The sequence below is a fragment of the Sorex araneus genome, chromosome 1, assembly GCF_027595985.1.
Source record: "Sorex araneus isolate mSorAra2 chromosome 1, mSorAra2.pri, whole genome shotgun sequence".
NCBI classification, from domain to species: domain Eukaryota; kingdom Metazoa; phylum Chordata; class Mammalia; order Eulipotyphla; family Soricidae; genus Sorex; species Sorex araneus.
The window spans coordinates 73,967,290-73,984,213 of NC_073302.1; the positions used below are offsets into that span (position 1 = coordinate 73,967,290).

Here is a 16,924-nt window from a genome sequence, read left to right on the forward strand (position 1 = left end):
CAAAGTAAACAAACCAAAAAATCCTCTTGTTACTTGTTTGACAGATGTCAAACAATAGATACGAATAGATGCGAAATAACAGATATATCCCGCTGGCTAACAATGTAGCTAAGAAAAAGGCTGTTTAAACAACCATCTATAAGGAAAGGAGCAAGTGGCACTATGAAGCAGTCTAAAGAAAGGTTCACTATGGTAGGAGAGAGAAGCAATTACTGCTTGCAGGAGCTGAGAGGCTTTGAGGGGTACATGTGTGCGTGTGTGCAGGCAACCACAGCAATGGTGACAAAGTAAGGTATAAGCTTAAGCCTCAACAGAGGCAGAGAAGGGAACGAAGCCCATGAATAAGAAAAACGGTGCATGCTGTGACTGGAATAAATACCAAATGGTTGTAAAATTCAGAAGCTTCTGGGGTTTTCAATGACTATCAGAAAAGCAGCACAAGTAACTGCAGACTAAAAGTAACAACTGACACTCTTGCCTCAATTTTCTGAAGGATACAAGAGACTGTAGTACACTGGATTAGTTTTGCTAAATAAAAAGAAAGTAGAGACTACTAGCATTAACAAACTGTTGCCATCAGAACCTTATACATCAAAAGAAAAAGGAAAAAAACATACAAGCAGGGCTTCTTAAGAAAGAAATCAAGACTTACATCCTCTTTTCAAATTTGCTGCTTATATAAAATATTTAAAACTAATCAAATACTGGGGCCGGAGCGATAGCACAGCGGGTAGGGCGCTTGCCTTGCACGCGGCCGGCCTGGGTTCGATCCCCGACATCCCATATGGTCCCCCAAGCACTGCCAGGAGCAATTTCTGAGTGCAAAGCCAGGAGTAACCCCTGAGCATCGCTGGGTGTGACCCAAAAAGCAAAAGAAAAAAAAAAAAACTAATCAAATACAACTCTTAGAAAATTATAGACATCAAAATGAAATCTATCTCGGGGGTTGAGAACCTATACTCTCTGATACAGAGGAGAAGGCTGGTAATGCAGGCTGGGACCAGGCTGTGAAATTCTTCCTTGGCCCTATAGCCACTAGGCTATGACATGCACAGACAACATACCTTCAAAAAATCATCTCTGCAACTCTGTTTCTACATTTTAAGAGCTCTGCTGGAAGGCAGTTTGAAGCAACTAGGTATTATAATGATGGACATTTCAAAAGGTTGAATTCAAATCAGGCAAAATTTGCTGTAAGAAAACATTTGGCTGATGAGAAGAAATAGTGAAGGGAAGGGTGCTAAAGTGACAGCTCAATACAGACTGGGAATGGTGGGGAGGAGAAAAGTAATAGAGTAATAGAGCATAAATTATGCAATTTATGTAATTTTTACATAAAATTACATAAAATTACAAAAAATTACATATATTACATAATTGTAATAGAGCATAAATTCAATCTGATTAAAAAGAAAAAAAAATCTATCCCAAGGCAGGAGTTGCCAGGACACACTAGGACCGAGCATAAAATATTGCTGCTCGGCAGGACCCCAACACATGGATGTTTCTCTTGTTTTTGGTTCAAGTGTAAATTTCTCAACGTTCAGAGTTAGATAAGTAATACATTAATACAGTCTCATTCCTTCCCCAAATCAACCATGGCTAGGGAACAAGCACGACTTTTAAAATGATCGGTCTCCAGAATTAATAAATGAATTTGCTCACCTGGTGGGATACTGAGAAGCACAATATGGGTAGGAAAAATCTGTTAATAAAATCTGGGCACTGGATTACAGACCTGAGAGCATCAGGTTGAGAAGTTGGATGGAGAAGGTGAATAATGAAATGGACCAGAAATAACAAAAGGGCACTGGTGGAAGCTCTTAGATACTTTGGTGGTGGTAAATCAGGTAACTAAATGACCAAACAAGAACTACACCAAAGACAAAACTGCTGCTCAATAACCAGTATAGGGAATAATAGTGTAGTCCAGTCTAGTCGAACTGGACCAGGAGGGGCATAAAGATAGCAGTGGAGAGTCTGGGCACTTGGGCACGCTGGTAGTGTGCAGTTACTTTGTATATTAATACCATAAACACCATTGTAACCATGCCTTTAATCATAATGATAACAAAACTAGTCCAAGTAAATAACGATGCTGGGATATGCATACACTTATAAACATGGTAATCTATTTGTTTGCCAGAAGAACTCTAATACTGAAATATACTTTCCAACATTGATGAAATCCATATAGTAATAGAGCATAAATTCAATCTGATTAAAAAGAAAAAAAAATCTATCCCAAGAATAAAGGTTACCTGATGTTGGATAACACTGCTCCTCCCTCAGGGAACTTAGGTTTATTGAGTTACTCCCACAACAGTGCCCCTGAGGCACACCCAATTCCATCAAGCACTAATAATAATTTCTCTTTCCTTTATGTCACTTGCATGGTTTAGCAATGTCCTTTTTGTATACAAGACAGTAGATGCTATGCTTTTGTACCATGGAGTTAGTTGACTCCAAATAATATTTACTCCTGGGAATCCACGATATTTACTAGACTTAAGCCTCAGTTGCCTTCACTTCCTAAAACCCCCAAAAGGAGGTCCCGACAAAGGGACTGGATGGACCCAGGGCAAGCTGTAAGCTACCCTGGCATCGAAGGGAGACAAGCTAAGTGCCGTAAGTATAGTAATTTAAGAGCATGGTCCAAAAAGAAGTAACTGAGTAAGGACCCTGCTGGGGTTAGGAAAGACTAACCTGGCCTGAGCACTATAGTCTGGGACATATAGTGAGATGTCCGTGGAAGAGCCAACCTTTAAGCTTAATATATTGCTTACTGTGTTCATACAAAATGACTAGAAATATTAGAAGAAGTAAATTTACTATGATTGTTTAAATAGATTTCTAGCTGAGAAAAGGAGAAAGCAATACACCCTAGATGGAATCCTGCCCTTGAGCGGATCTCCTAGTAATCTGGAGTGTTGAACTTTCAGATGAGATTTTGTCCTTGAGTTAATCTCCTAGAACTTCCCCTGAAGGAGTGGCTTTACCTCTGTTCATTATTATGACAATGTTCAACACCACCTATGTGCACCCTCACCCTTCATGGTTCCTATATAACTGTGCTGTACGGGGAAAGGGGGGGACTAGGACTACAATAAGGACTCTGAGGACTATAAGGAAGGGGATGAGGGAACTATGATGACTGGGGCTATGACTGTGCTACAAGGGGAGAGATGTGACTACACCGGGAGGAGAGAAATAAACTGACTACCGACTAGTTTGGGGCCCTGGTTCTCCATTCCTGGTCCTTTGTCCATCTGTAGCCGTGGGCTGGCCAAGGGAAAGGCTCTCAGCTCTCGGCCCAGAGATCATACCTCTTGCTCCTCTAGAATCCGTGTCTCGAGGGGCCACACCCAGAAGAGCTCAGCTGCCCAGAAGCATTCCCTTCCCAATTCCAGATGAGCACACCTGGTCTGTCCTGGAGGGAGGAAAGGGTATGCGAGGCATGCACGGGCTTGGCCCTTTGAGCCCTCCCTGTAAGGAATGCATTCTCTGGGGAGGTGGGCGGACTCGTCCGTGCCCTGCCCAGCAATGTGGCACTATTTGGGCCTGGCAGTGCTTGGGGACTATGTCCTGTTGAGGCTCAGCTTGGAGCTCCTGCATGCACACAAGCCCTCTGGGCTATTTCCCCAGTGCAAGAATACATTCCTAAGGATTTGGGCATGATCAATTACACAGAAACTGACAGCATTCTCACATGACGATGAATATATATATATATATATATATATATATACATATATATACACACACATTTGTTTATATGTATATTATATACACATATATATTTTTTAACAAAAAGATTTTAAAGTCATATACTTCCATTAAATATCTCTTTGACCCCTTTACTACTAAGTTTATACCACAAATTATTACACTATAATCTTGGGCAAAGCCTTAGAAATACCTCTAAGAAATATTTTTTATTTTGATTTGTTTTTTGAACCACTAACAGTGATGCTCAGAGGTTACTTCTGGCTCTATGCTCAAGAATTACTGACAGAGGTTGGGGGACTATATGGCTGCTGGGGATCAAACAAGAGTCAGCCATGTGCAAGGCAAGCACCCTACGCAACGTAAATTATCTCTCCAGCCCTCAACAGATATTTCTTCTTAAACAATCACACACAAAATATAAAGTATTTGGGGCCAGAGCAATAGTTCAGAAGGTAGGGTGCTTGCCTTGCACACAACTGACCCGGTTCGATCCCCAGCATTCCATATGGTCTCCCCTCCTCCCTGCCAACACTGAGTGCAGAGCCAGGCTTAACGCCTAAGCATCTCCGGGTGTGACCCAAAAAGCCAAAATAAATAAATAAAGCCTACTTAAAAAAAAAAAAGGGATATGGACTGGAGAGATAATACAGAGGGTAGAACATTTGCCTTGCACACAGCTGACCCTGTTTCGATTTCCAGCATCCCATATGGTCCCCCCAGTACTGCTAGGAGTAATTCCTGAGTGCAGAGCCAGGAGTAACCCCTGTGCATTGTCAGGTGTGACTCAAAATGAAAAAAAAATAAAGAATCAAAAAATAAACTATTTTACATAAAATCTTCAAATCAGACCCCTTTTCTAGCATTAGCAAGAAAAAGTACTAGTTTTTCTTACGACATACCAATTATTTCAAAATGCTAAGGGCAACACTATGAGAAACAACACTGTCACTGTCACTATCATACCATTGTTGCTCATCGATTTGTTCGAGCGGGCACCAGTAACGTCTCTCATTGAGAGACTTATTGTTACTGTTAACAACAAAATTATACTTTTTTTTGCCACACCCAATGATGCTCAGGTTATTCCTTGCTCTGCACTCAGGAATCACTCTTGGCGGTGCTCATGGGGTGTCAGGGATTGAATCTGGTAAGGCCACATACAGGCAAGTGCCCAACCTGCTGTACTATTGCTCTGGCCCCCTGTATGTAAAACCTTTGGCGACAATATAGCCCTTGAAAAGATCATTTCTTAAGTCTAAGCTTCACAAGTAAAGAGAACATGTATTATTCATCTCTTTATCCCCCACAGTACTTAAAACAGCTTTTGCTATGAGTAGGCCCTTGGTTATGGCCACCAAGTGGTAATTAAAATTCTCTAGGTAACAAAGTTATTATTCAGAATTACTCAAAGACATACTGAGCACTTCTGAAGATACTGCTCAAAGGAAGGGAGGGGGAGGAAATTTATGAAGACAGTGGAGAACATAGATGTGGAGAAGTGCTATCCAGAAACCTGTGCTCAGGAAACCCTTTGCTCGAAAGGCAGAAAGGACTTGGGGTCTAACATCAAACACAGGAAGAAAACCACAGAGAGAGACCAAGTGGGAAGTCGGATGTCTGGTGCAGAAAAAACTGTCTTAGAGAAGTCAAAGAGGTGATTAGGACGATGTTCTCTACATACAATAACCGAGCTCGGTTGGGATTCACAGGACTGTGGCAACCTCATAAATGACAGAGCTGCTCCACCATTTAATACCAACATTACGCTTCACTTCTATTCCCTCACATGGGCTTATAGAAAGGAGTTCTATGGCTCCTGAAGTACTAAAGGACTAGGAACTAGAGAAACTGAGTTTATAGGGACCAGGGTTCATTTCATTGATCTTTGCAGAGAGAGGCAGGGAAGTACTGAGCATTCCCAGGGGTGCACAGGGACTGTTCCTAGCTCTGTGCTTAGGGAATAACATGAGGTGCTGAGGATCGTACCAGGGTCAACCACATACCTTAACCCCTGCACTTTTTCTCTGATGCCTATTCAGTGATCTAAACTGGTTTTATGATCTAGACTGGTTTTATTTGTTTATTTTATTTCTTCAAATAAAATCTTACAGATGGCCCCTATATACAAAAGATTTAAAAATACTGCTCTGGCTACAGGAGGCCTAATATGATACAGGCCCATCCCCCACCCTCTGCCTCCACAGAGTATCCTGTGGATGAAAATCTGAAATCTACAAATACTCCACATTCCCCACATGACAGGGAGGTTTGTAAGGGCCCAGTCAGTAAAAAGACACAGGACTAGAATGCAGGAATGGCAACTCCCAGGGAGAGTACCCACCACCATCAGATTATAAACTACTTCTCAAACCCAAAGGAGGCAGACAGTTTGTACTTACCATCTTTGTTCAGCCACTGCTTTCTTGTTCTGTACAAAAGGAGCTTGTTGTGGACATATGGTAACAGGAATTTGACACACCAACTCTCCACGCCAAGTTTGTTTTCCACAAGAACTATGGGACTCCGGTTATATCTTGCTTCAGGACATGGGATCAAGCCAATTTCATCTCTTAAATGTGAGACATAAAAACAGAATGAAAGACAATGCTAGCCTCACAAAATCTTTCAAACCCTATACAACATACTTCAGAAAACTGCATATATTTCTCTTTCTTAAAACTAGTTCACCCACTAAATTAGTAGAAACAATAAGTCTGCAGGCTTGTTAGTATTAACAAACAGGAACATGTGAAATACTATGCCATATGCCTTTACTGATAGAATAGATACAGTCCTCTAATTTCTGAGTGAAAACTTGAAAATGTTAAAAATCTTTTTGTGGTTGTTTGCTTTTGGACCACACCTGACTCTGCCAAGGGGATTAGCTCAGAGGATTGTACCTAGTACTGGAAATGGAACCCAGGTTAGCTGTGTGCGAAGCAAGCATCCTACCCACTGTAGTATCACTCCAGCCACTCTTTCAAAATTTTAAAAGTACACATCTGAGTTTCACAAAAGAAAGCGTGGGCACATGAAAAACTCGAGCATTTGGTGGCCGAGAGCCATGCCCCTTGCCAGCCCACAGCGACAGACGGACAAAGGATGGGGAACGGAGAAACAGGGCCCCAGGCTGGTCGGTAGTCAGTTTGTTTCTCTCTCCTCCCCAGCGGAGTCAGAGCTCTCCCCTTACAGCACAATCATAGCTGTAGCTTTGGTCATAGTCCCAGTCATCCTAGTTCCCTCATCCCCGTCCTCATAGTCCTTATCATAGTTCTAGTCCCCACTTTCCCTTTACAGCATAGTTATATAGAAACCATGATGGGTGCACATAGGTGGGGTTGAACATTGTCATAACAACAGAGGTACAGCCACTCCTTCAGGGGAAGTTCTAGGAGATTTTAACTCAAGGACAAAATCTCATCTGAAAGTTCAACACTCCAGATTACTAGGAGATCCGCTCAAAGGGCAGGATTCCATCTAGGGTGTATTGCTTTCTCCTTTCCTCAGCTAGAAATCCATTTAAACAATCACAGTAAATTTGCATCTAATATTTCTAGTCATTTTGTATAAACACAGAGATATGTTAAACTTAAAAGTTGGCTCTTCCTGGGGACATCTCACTATATACCCAGACTACAGTCCTCAGGCCAAGTTAGTCTTTCCTAACCCCAGCAGGGTCCTCACTCAGTTACTTCTTTTGGGGTCATGACAGAGTTTGTTCCATGACAATGCTCTTAATTTATTATACTTCTTATGGCACTTAGCTTGACCCTTTCTGATGCTAGGGTAGCTTACAGTTTGCCCTAGGTCCATCTAGTCCCTTTGTCGGACCCACCTTTTGGGGTGTTAGGAAGTAAAGGCAACTGAGGCTTAACTCAAGTAAATATGATGGATGCCCAGGAGAAAATATTATTTGGAGTCAACTAACTCCATGGTACAAAAGCATAGCATCCACTGTTTTCCTATGTGTACGCAAAAAGGTCATTGCTAAACCATAAAAGTGACATAAAGGAAAGAGAAAAGCAGTATAGGATTATTAGTGCTTGATGGAATTGGGTGTACCTCAGGGGACTGTTGTGGGAGTAACTCAATAAACCTAAGCTCCCTGTAGGAGAAGCAAGGACAACCCAATGTTATCTAGCACATGTCCTATTAACTTGGTGATTCCACTGCTCAGAAATTATGACTTGGTGATTCCATTGCTCAGAAATTCTATGCCAAAATCTATAAAGATGTTTGCTGAAACATTACAACAAAACTAAAAACAATCTCAGTGTCTATCGATTTCAAGCGGGTAAAGTAGGCTTCATGTGACAAAGCTGTAAAAAAACCAATGGAGACCTGAGTATGATGGTATGAAAAAGGCACCAACATAAGTGAAACAAGGAAAAGCTCTGCCAAGAACAAAATAAAGTCTTGTGTATCTATGCTTAAAGACATGCAGATAAATTTTAAAGTTCATTTTTCGAGATATCAAAACATTCTGTTAATAGAAACTTTGTTTAATTTTAATGTTGTTTGATTTTTATTTTGGTTTTTCCACATCTGCCAGTGCTCAGAGCTTACTTCTGGTGGGACTGGCTGAGGCTATAACCAAACATAGTGAGAGGGATCGAACTGGGGCCCTGCCCATTGTTTTATCTTTCCAGCTCAAGTCATGGTTTTCTATACACTTCTGATCCAGTGGCAGCAAAAGCCTCTGACACTGCACTGCCTTCACTGCTGGTGCAGCGGAATCAGGGGCCCTGAGGCCCAGATTAAAATTAAATGGTAACACAGTGAACACAGTGGGTAGGGCACTGGCCTTGCATGGATGGGTTTGATCCCCAGCACCCCATCTGGTCTCTCAAGCCCACCAGGTGATCCTTGCGTGTGGAGCCAGGAGTAAGCCCTGAACACAGCCAGGTATGCGCTACCCCCCCAATAAAAAAAAAAAAAAAAAGCTAACAAGTGTTTGCCAACCTGTGGATGAACAGATACAGAACAGAAAACAAACTCATGGAAAGTTCTTGCCACTGTTCCTTTTCTTCTTTATAATTCTTTATACATTTCTGAATTTTTAAAAATACTAATCAACATTGCTAAAATAGAAAATATCCTTCAGAATGTTGTCTTTCACACATGGCTACCTCTATAGTCGTCTATCTACCTCAACACAAACTAAAAATGTAATAAATATAGAGGGTAGCTGACTTATATAGAAAAGAAACAATAAAAATGTGCCTGTCAGAAAGGTAGGCTGGGGTTTGGGAGGGAGCTTGGGGGACATTGCAGTGAGAAAGTTGTCACGGGTGGTGGGATTGGTATTAGAACACTGTATGCCTGACACTCCGCTATAATTAACCTTGTAAATCACAGTGCCTTAATAAAAAATATATGTATATTTTTTAAAGGAAAATAAGGGGCTGGAGTCATAGTACCAGAGTTAGTGGCTAGCCTTGCACACACCCAAACCAGGCTTGATCCCTGACCTCCCATCAGGTCCCTTGAAACCGGCTGGGAGTGATCCCTAAGCACAGTGCCAGGAGTAAGCCTGAGCGACACTGGCTATGCCCCCAACACACACAATAATCATAATAAATAGAAAACAAGTAAACAACTGCTTAAGCAAATTGTTTCAGCAAAACTTGCACATATGTCTTTTGCCTATAATGGAGTTAAAAAAATGCCTATATGAAACATTCTTACATAGTATACCTTACAGTTTATGATTAACTAAAACTTTGGAACAAGAGTGCCTGGCATTAGATTCTTAAAGTATCTAACCACATTTTTGGTTTGGGGCCACACCCCAGCAGTACTCAGAAGATATCCTGGCTCAGTGCTCAGGGTTCAGTCCAACAGTGCTTTAGGGCCCAGGCAGGGCTAAGGATCTAGCCAGGATTCCCACCCACAAAGCATACACTCCAGCCCTTTAAGCTACCTCCCCTACAGTCTAAACAGACTTTAAAATGAGTTTTTATAAGCCAGAATAAATGCTTTTCAGAGTATGTCTGTGATCTTTTTGTTTAACATCCTGTCAAGAAGCTAGTAGATTGATAGATGCAAAGAGAGGGAATCACTCAATATCAGGTTTGATTATTTATTTAATTTATATTATTTGGAGGGTAGTTGGGCCACACCTGGCAGTGCACAGGGGCCATCCCTGGCTCTGCGCTCACAGGTGACCCCTGATGGTGCTCAGGGAGCAAATTCAGAGGCAGGGACTGAACTGGGTGCATGCCTCAAGGAAGCAAGGCTATCACCTTATCTCCTGTACTATCTCTCAGGTCCCCAGTATCAAGCTGAATAAGAACCCTACCTGGTTTGGGTAGGCATTGGTTACAAATTGGTGGGAAGCTATGAAACTAAAAATTCCTTCTGGAAAATCTAAACTGGATCACGTAGAAGTCACTTATTTTCTGTTAACCTCTTCAAGAGTAAGACAGGAATATAGGAATAAATGAGCATGCTCTGGAAAGGGCATCTTTGATTTTTTTCCACTCACAACCTCTTTTTTATTTAGTTTTTATTTTTTTTGCTTTTTGGGTCACACCTAGCAATGCACAGGGGTTACTCCTGGCTCATGCACTCAGGAATCACTCCTGGCGGTGCTCAGGAAACCATATGGGATGCTGGGAATCGAACCCGGGTCGACCGCGTGCAAGGCAAACGCCCTACCGGCTGTGCTATCACTCCAGCCCCACAACCTCTTTTTTACCTGAGAAATTTTCTATGACCTCAGATATATTACGTATATAAGACTCTAAGTCAAACATTTACTGATAATACGTCATGAAAAAAAATTATTTTAAAACCAACTGTTAAGATTTTTGTGACCCACTCACAGTCAGGGATATGACACCATACAAGCTTGTGACCCACAGGGAGGGCTCTGGTATGCTGAATCCCTCATCATTCATTCAAGGTAATTCAGCTGGTAAATAAATAAGGGAACATAAGGCTGCCGTTGTGACACTGGCTCACAGCTGATTCAGTGGTCTGGATTTACCATGTCAATAGTACCTAAATATTTCTGACTACTATAATGTACTAAGATTAAAAATCTTTTTAAATGTGAGGCTGGAGAAACGGATAGGGTGCTTGCCTTGCATTGTGTCAACCGAGGTTTGATCCCCAACATGTCATGTGGTCCCCGAGTACTGCCAGGAGTAATTCCTGAAAGCAGAGCCACAAGTAATCCCTAAGCATCACTGAGTATTGCCTCAAAACAAACAAACAAACAAAAAAAAAACAAAGAAAAAAATGTTTATTAAAATATAAAAGTTTTAAAATGAACAAAACGATATGCTACAGAAAGGCTGAGTATCCCTACACGTGGGATATAATACTCAAACAGTGTTCAGAGAGGAGTGATCCTTGAATCTCTTAAAGCACACAGCCTCCAATTTTCTTCTAATGAAGCTGGTCGAAGTTTAAGCTCAATCTAGCTTAGTCTCATGCCACTATGGAGCTCTATAGGCCTTGATCTCCTTTTGTTAACTGGTTAACTCTGAATAAGGGGAAATGCACTTTATCTTAGTCTTAGCCGATGCTAAGATTTTATGACTTAGAAACCTGGCAGCTATTCCCTTGTAAGGAGAATGGAAAGTCATGTCATGGAATACACAGCAATGAGAAAGAAAAAAAAAAACACTGAGATGCTACAGTGGAAACAAAGTACTCAATAATTTAATCTTCTGAGGTCCAATGTTCTGGTCATCTCTTTCCTACCACTGACCATCAATATGCATTTAACAAGACACTTGCCGGACTGAAGAGAGAGTGCAGAAGGTAAGAAAGAATGCAGCCTTGCACAAGGCTGACCTGATTTGTTCCCTGGCAGCACATATGGTTCCCTGAGAGCTGCCAGGAGTGATCCCTGAGTGCAGAACCCGGAGCTATCCCTAAGTACCATTGGGTGTGGCCCAATATCCAAGAGGAAAAAAAGGAAAAAGTCACCTGCCATCAGCATTCTCACCTGAAATAAAGGAACAGCATGCCTTCCTGCCTGTTGTAAAAAAAAAAACAAATACAACAGAGAATATTGTGAGCTATAAAACCTAAGCTAAAAATGAACTATTATTATTAATTCCATTAAGATGCTAAGGGGAGGGCTAGAAAAATAGCTCATCAGGACTAGGCATGCAGAAGGTGAGAGTTTGATCCTGTATTACAAGGAGCAACCCCTGAGCAGGGGGCCAGGAACAGCCACTGAGCACTGCTGGGTATGGTCAAAAAAACCATATGAAAGAAAAAGATTCCAAGATCAATGAAAAAAATTATTTGGTTAATAAATAATTGGAAGTTAAAGCTGGGCTGAAGCGATAGTACAGCAGGTCAGGAGCTTGCCTTGTACTGGGTCAACCTAGGTTCAACCCTTAGCATCCCATATGGTCCCCTTAGCACTGCTGGGAATAATTCCCGAGTACAGAGCCAGGAGAAACCCTTGAGCATTGCCAGGTGTGGCCCTCACTGCCCTTCCCGAATAACTGGAAGTTAAAGCAAAACACATGAAGCCTCTATCAAATGAACTGACCCTACAATAGTACTTTGCTACTTCCTAACAATATTGACTTTTGGCCAGCAAATCAACTCACTAAGTGGATGAGTCCATGCTTTGCATGCAGGAGACCTGGGCTCAATTCCCAGCATCAGCACCACAAGGAAATCGGCGACCCCCTCCCTTCCAGCCCTCTTCATCCTCCCCCGCCCACACACACACACCATGGCATCCCCAGGAGCAACCCTGAGGCATAATTCAGGAGTTGCTCCTGAATACTACCGTGTACACCCCTCCAAATATGTGTGTGTGTGTGTGTGTGTGTGTGTGTGTACTTCATAAAGACAGGAATCTTCAGTAAGCTTCCAAACATCTTCGCTTGAATTTAGGCTTGTACTCTAAAGCCTAGTCCCTTAGGTGATAATCCACTTCAGACAATTTAGAACAGTTTTCCAGAACCATTTTTTCAATTGGACGGGAACTGGGTCAGGCAGCCAGCTTAGAGGGCATGAGAGCTGCCCAGGTTCAATCTAGTTCACTGGAGTAGCCCACAAGGACTGCGGGGGCAGCTCCCCCCTGGTCCACCCAAAACATGAAATTAAAATAAACTGAAAGGGACTTAATTCATCCAGTGTCTCACGTGATCAAGTAAGGAAACAGGGCTCACTGCTCATGGTTAAGGATGAAGGTTTCGGCTTCCTCATCCTAAGGCCAAAGTCCTTGCATCAGTAAAAGCATGCAGGGTTTAGATGAGTTTCTTCTACACTTCTGTTACTTAAACTCAAATTTCTGGGCCAGAGCAATAGTACAGTGGGTAGGTATTTGCCTTGCACACCACCAAACCGAGTTCAATCTCTGGCATCCCGTATGGTTCCCATGACCACCATTAGGAGTAATTTCTTTTTTTTTTTTTTTTTGGCTTTTTGGGTCACACCTGGCAATGCACAGGGGTTACTCCTGGCTCTGCACTCAGGAATCACCCCTGGCGGGGCTCAGGGGACCATATGGGATGCTGGGAATCGAACCCGGGTCGGCCGCGTGCAAGGCAAACGCCCTACCCGCTGTGCTATTGCTCCAGCCCCATTAGAAGTAATTTCTGAATGCAAAGTCGGAAGTAACCCTGAGCATCCCGGGATGTGGCCCAAAGACAAACAATCAAATTAAAAATATCTAATTGAAATTAAAAATATCTAATTTCTTACTCAAGAAAAGCTAGAGGGCTGGAGAGACCACCTGGGGCTAAGTGGGAGGCCCGGATCTAACCCAGCACTTTATATGGCATCCTGAGCACCAAGCCACACTTGAATTATCCAGCCCATGGAGTTATTTCTCTGGGCCAAAGTTCAAGGCTTATATAACACTGTTACTTTGTTCCTCATCTTCAGACAACACACAGCATATGTGTACTCTTCAGAAACATCATTAGTCACGCAGAGTAGGCTTACAAGGCTATTTCTTTAAAAAAAAAAAAATACTAAATTAAATTAGGTATCTCTGTTACTGCTTTCTCAAAATAACCTAATCCTTTCCATAATATGTGGATTATCCTTTATATAATCTGTGAATTTGCTTAAAGTTCCATTAGGGAATAGATGTAAGGGAGATAGTCCAAAGTCCTAGAGTCTGCAGAGCACCCAGAAATGTGGCCCAAATATCTCCACCACCAACAAAAAGAAACAAACTTTCATTCATTTGCATTAGCCACAATTCAAGCACCCATAGTTTGTGTTCACCATACAGGACACTACCGATATAAACCAACACTGGTACTTTTGAGTATCCTGAGCACATTGCTGGAATTTCACCCTAAAACAATGACAGGAAGTCACTGAAGACTTTTAGGGGATTCAATCAATGTAATTCAGAAGAATACGGAGGTACTACAAACCTGCATGGTGCCAGCCTGTCATGCCAATGAAAGCTCCATCTTGGATTTTTCAAATATAAAAATATTAATGCTTTTCTAAGTCTTCCTCAAAGAAGAGAAACTAAGATTACTATATTTATCAGGCATCTGACCTCCACAAACTTTTTCAAGAAAAAGGTCACCACATACTGGGGATGTGGCTAAGCACTTAACCTAAGACCCTGCTTGACAGCCGGAGCCACAGTACAGTGGGTAGAGCGTTTGCCTTGCACACAGCCAATCCGGGTTCAATCCCCGGCTTCCCATATGGTTCCCCAAAGCACCGCCAGGAGTAATTCCTGAGTGTAGAACCAAAAGTAACCCATGACTATCGATGGGTATATGACCCTAAAATTAAGCAAAAAAAAAAAAGGTCCTTGCTAGGTCCCAGTATCCTGCAAACAAACAAGAAAAGTGCGGTTGTGACTGGAGATTTCACTCAGTAGGGAGCTCAACTTCATATGCGGGGTCCTGGGTTTAATCCTCATACCACAAAAATACAAAACCAAAAAGGTTCCAAAGTACTAGTGGTGAGAAAATAGGCCAGTTTTCTTTTTTTTTTCAGGATCTCTTATTTGCACTGAAACTCTCTTTCTCAAACAGGTATTGAAAGACTGACATTCAAAAAAGCATCAAAGCATTCCTTAGCAGGTCCAGTACCCACTATGGCTACGCTGGGGATTCATTCCAAACACTTTCATTCTGAAAAAGGCCACAGTCAGAAGGGGAAAGAAGTGGCCGCTGGCAAAAGTGGCAGGGGCTCTGAGGCCAGTAGCATTGTGCTCCTAATGAGGCACAGGCTCATGTCTCCATTTTGTGTGCCACGCGGAGGAGGACATCAGAGGGCTTCTTAATTCTTTCCTAAGCATCACTTGGAAAGAAAGTGAAGACTTCATTGAGATGTAGGTTTGGTCTCCTTCTATTTATTTTTTAAGGAATAAAAGCTTAAGGTAAGGGGTTAGTCTGTTTAAAACTACTCTTCGGGGGCCAGAGAGATAGTATAGAGTAAGGTGCTTGCCTCACATGCGGTGGACTGGGGTTCGATCCCCAGCACCCCAGCATCCCCTGAGCACCACCACGAGTGATTCCTGAGTGCAGAGTCAGGAGTAAGCCCTGGGTATTGACAGGTGTGACCCAAAAACAAACCCCCCCCAAAAATAAGTTTTAAATATTTAAATATAAAATAAAATAACTATCAGGCCAGAGAGAGAGAGAGAGAGAGAGCTCAAAGGTCTGGGGCACACATGCAGTAACGATGGAACCTAGTGCCATATGGCCCAAGCACGTAGGGCACTAAACTTGAAGTAGCCTCTGAGCAATTAAGGTGTGGCTCCAAAACAAACAAACAAAAAGCCACATGCTCCACTTTGCCTACTAAAATATTACAAATAAACTCCATATACAAATAGCGTGAAAACCCGTGCAAAACTTCCATCCAAGTTACTTTCCTTGGGGGTGGAGGGCGGAACCGAAGAGAGGAAGGATAAGAAAATTTACATTCCTGCAACTTTTGTATACTCCCTTACTCTTTTGTATCCAGCCTCTCGGGGAATAGTTATACTTCCCTTTCACTAGTTACATAAAAGCAGAAGCATCAAAAGGAAAACACTCTCTTGGGGCATCGCTCCGGCCGCGTCCGGGATAAAAAGAAAGGAAGGAGGGAGAAGAATCCCTTCCTGGGTGTCCTACTTAAGCGCAACTGAAACAGCGACTACATCCCCGGCAACATCCCTGGCAACTCAATCAGGAACTGCTACAAAGTGTCAAGCTTGCAGGGGCTCGCGCCCCCGGAGGCTACAACCAGAGATATGTTGCTTTTGTTCACCTTTAGGGAAAAACGTTTCCTCCGGGTCAAAGAGGCGCAAGTCCAAAACTGCCGCGGGCTAGCGGAGTGGGGTCTGGGTGGGGTTTCTCGGCCCACGGAGAGTGAGCGCGCCCGCCAGCCCTTCCCTCCGGCGTCCGGGCTGCAAGCCTCGGGGTTGTGTTTGCCCACCGCGTCCCGACCCATCGCGCGAGCGTGCCCGGGTGCCTCCCGGGCGTGCGGGCTGTGGACACTCCGGACCAAAGACTTTCGAGTTTGGGGAACTCCTAGGAGGCGGCGAGGGAGGAAAATGCCCAGTGCGCTCCCTTCGGAGCTGGCGAGGTCGCTCGGAGGCGTTCGCCCGCCGGCTCGTTCCGGCGGCGCAGCGCGGGCCCCGGGGGCCTCGGTCGGGCTGCGACCGCGCTCGGGGCGCCCGTCCCCTGCGCCGCGGGGCGCGCGGGCCGCTCGGCAGCCGGGCCCCCCGCCCGTTCCGCCGCCGCCCCGAGGGCCGGCCCCGCCCCCGCCCGACCCCGACCCCCGCGCCGACGCGCCGCTCACATGTGCGGGTTCCTCCGGAAGGCGTTGGTGATGTCCTTCACCACCCGCTGCACCAGCACCGCCACCTCCTCGCTCGTCTCGGCCATGTTGGCGGCGGCCTCGGCGACTCGGACGCGCCTCCGGCGGCGCGCACAGCCCCCACCGGGAGTTCCGCGGGGAGCGCGCGCGTGTGCGCGTGTTCGGCCGCGCCCCCGCCCCCGCCGCCGCCGCGCCCGCCCCCGAGCACTTCCGGGTCACGCCGCTGGCGGCGCGGTGCGGGACTCGCCGAGTCGGAGGCGGTCCGCTCAGTCCGTGGCTTTCTTGGATCCCGTAGCCGAGTCTTCCCGCGTCCGGGGAGATGCTGCAGACACAGTTGCAAAGTTACCTCCGGGGGTCACACCCTGCGCTTAACGTCTTGTCTGCTCGGGGCCGAGGGGGCTCGAGTCACTCCCCGGAGCCCGGGATCGAC

The 16,924-nt window shown here is 44.2% G+C and overlaps 1 protein-coding gene across 1 annotated transcript in view; it reads right to left on the minus strand.

The window, feature by feature from the left end:
• The window catches only part of PTAR1 (protein prenyltransferase alpha subunit repeat containing 1), a 53,990-nt gene extending 37,338 nt beyond the window's left edge, over window positions 1–16,652 (minus strand). Inside the window, exons 1-2 of the mRNA XM_055136965.1 lie at window positions 16,477–16,652; window positions 6,129–6,298 (exon numbers count right to left, since the gene is read on the minus strand). Coding sequence (XP_054992940.1) covers window positions 6,129–6,298; window positions 16,477–16,562 — 256 coding nt within the window. The 5' untranslated portion in view covers window positions 16,563–16,652. The remainder of the gene's footprint in view (window positions 1–6,128; window positions 6,299–16,476) is intronic.
• Between the last annotated feature and the right edge of the window lie 272 nt (window positions 16,653–16,924).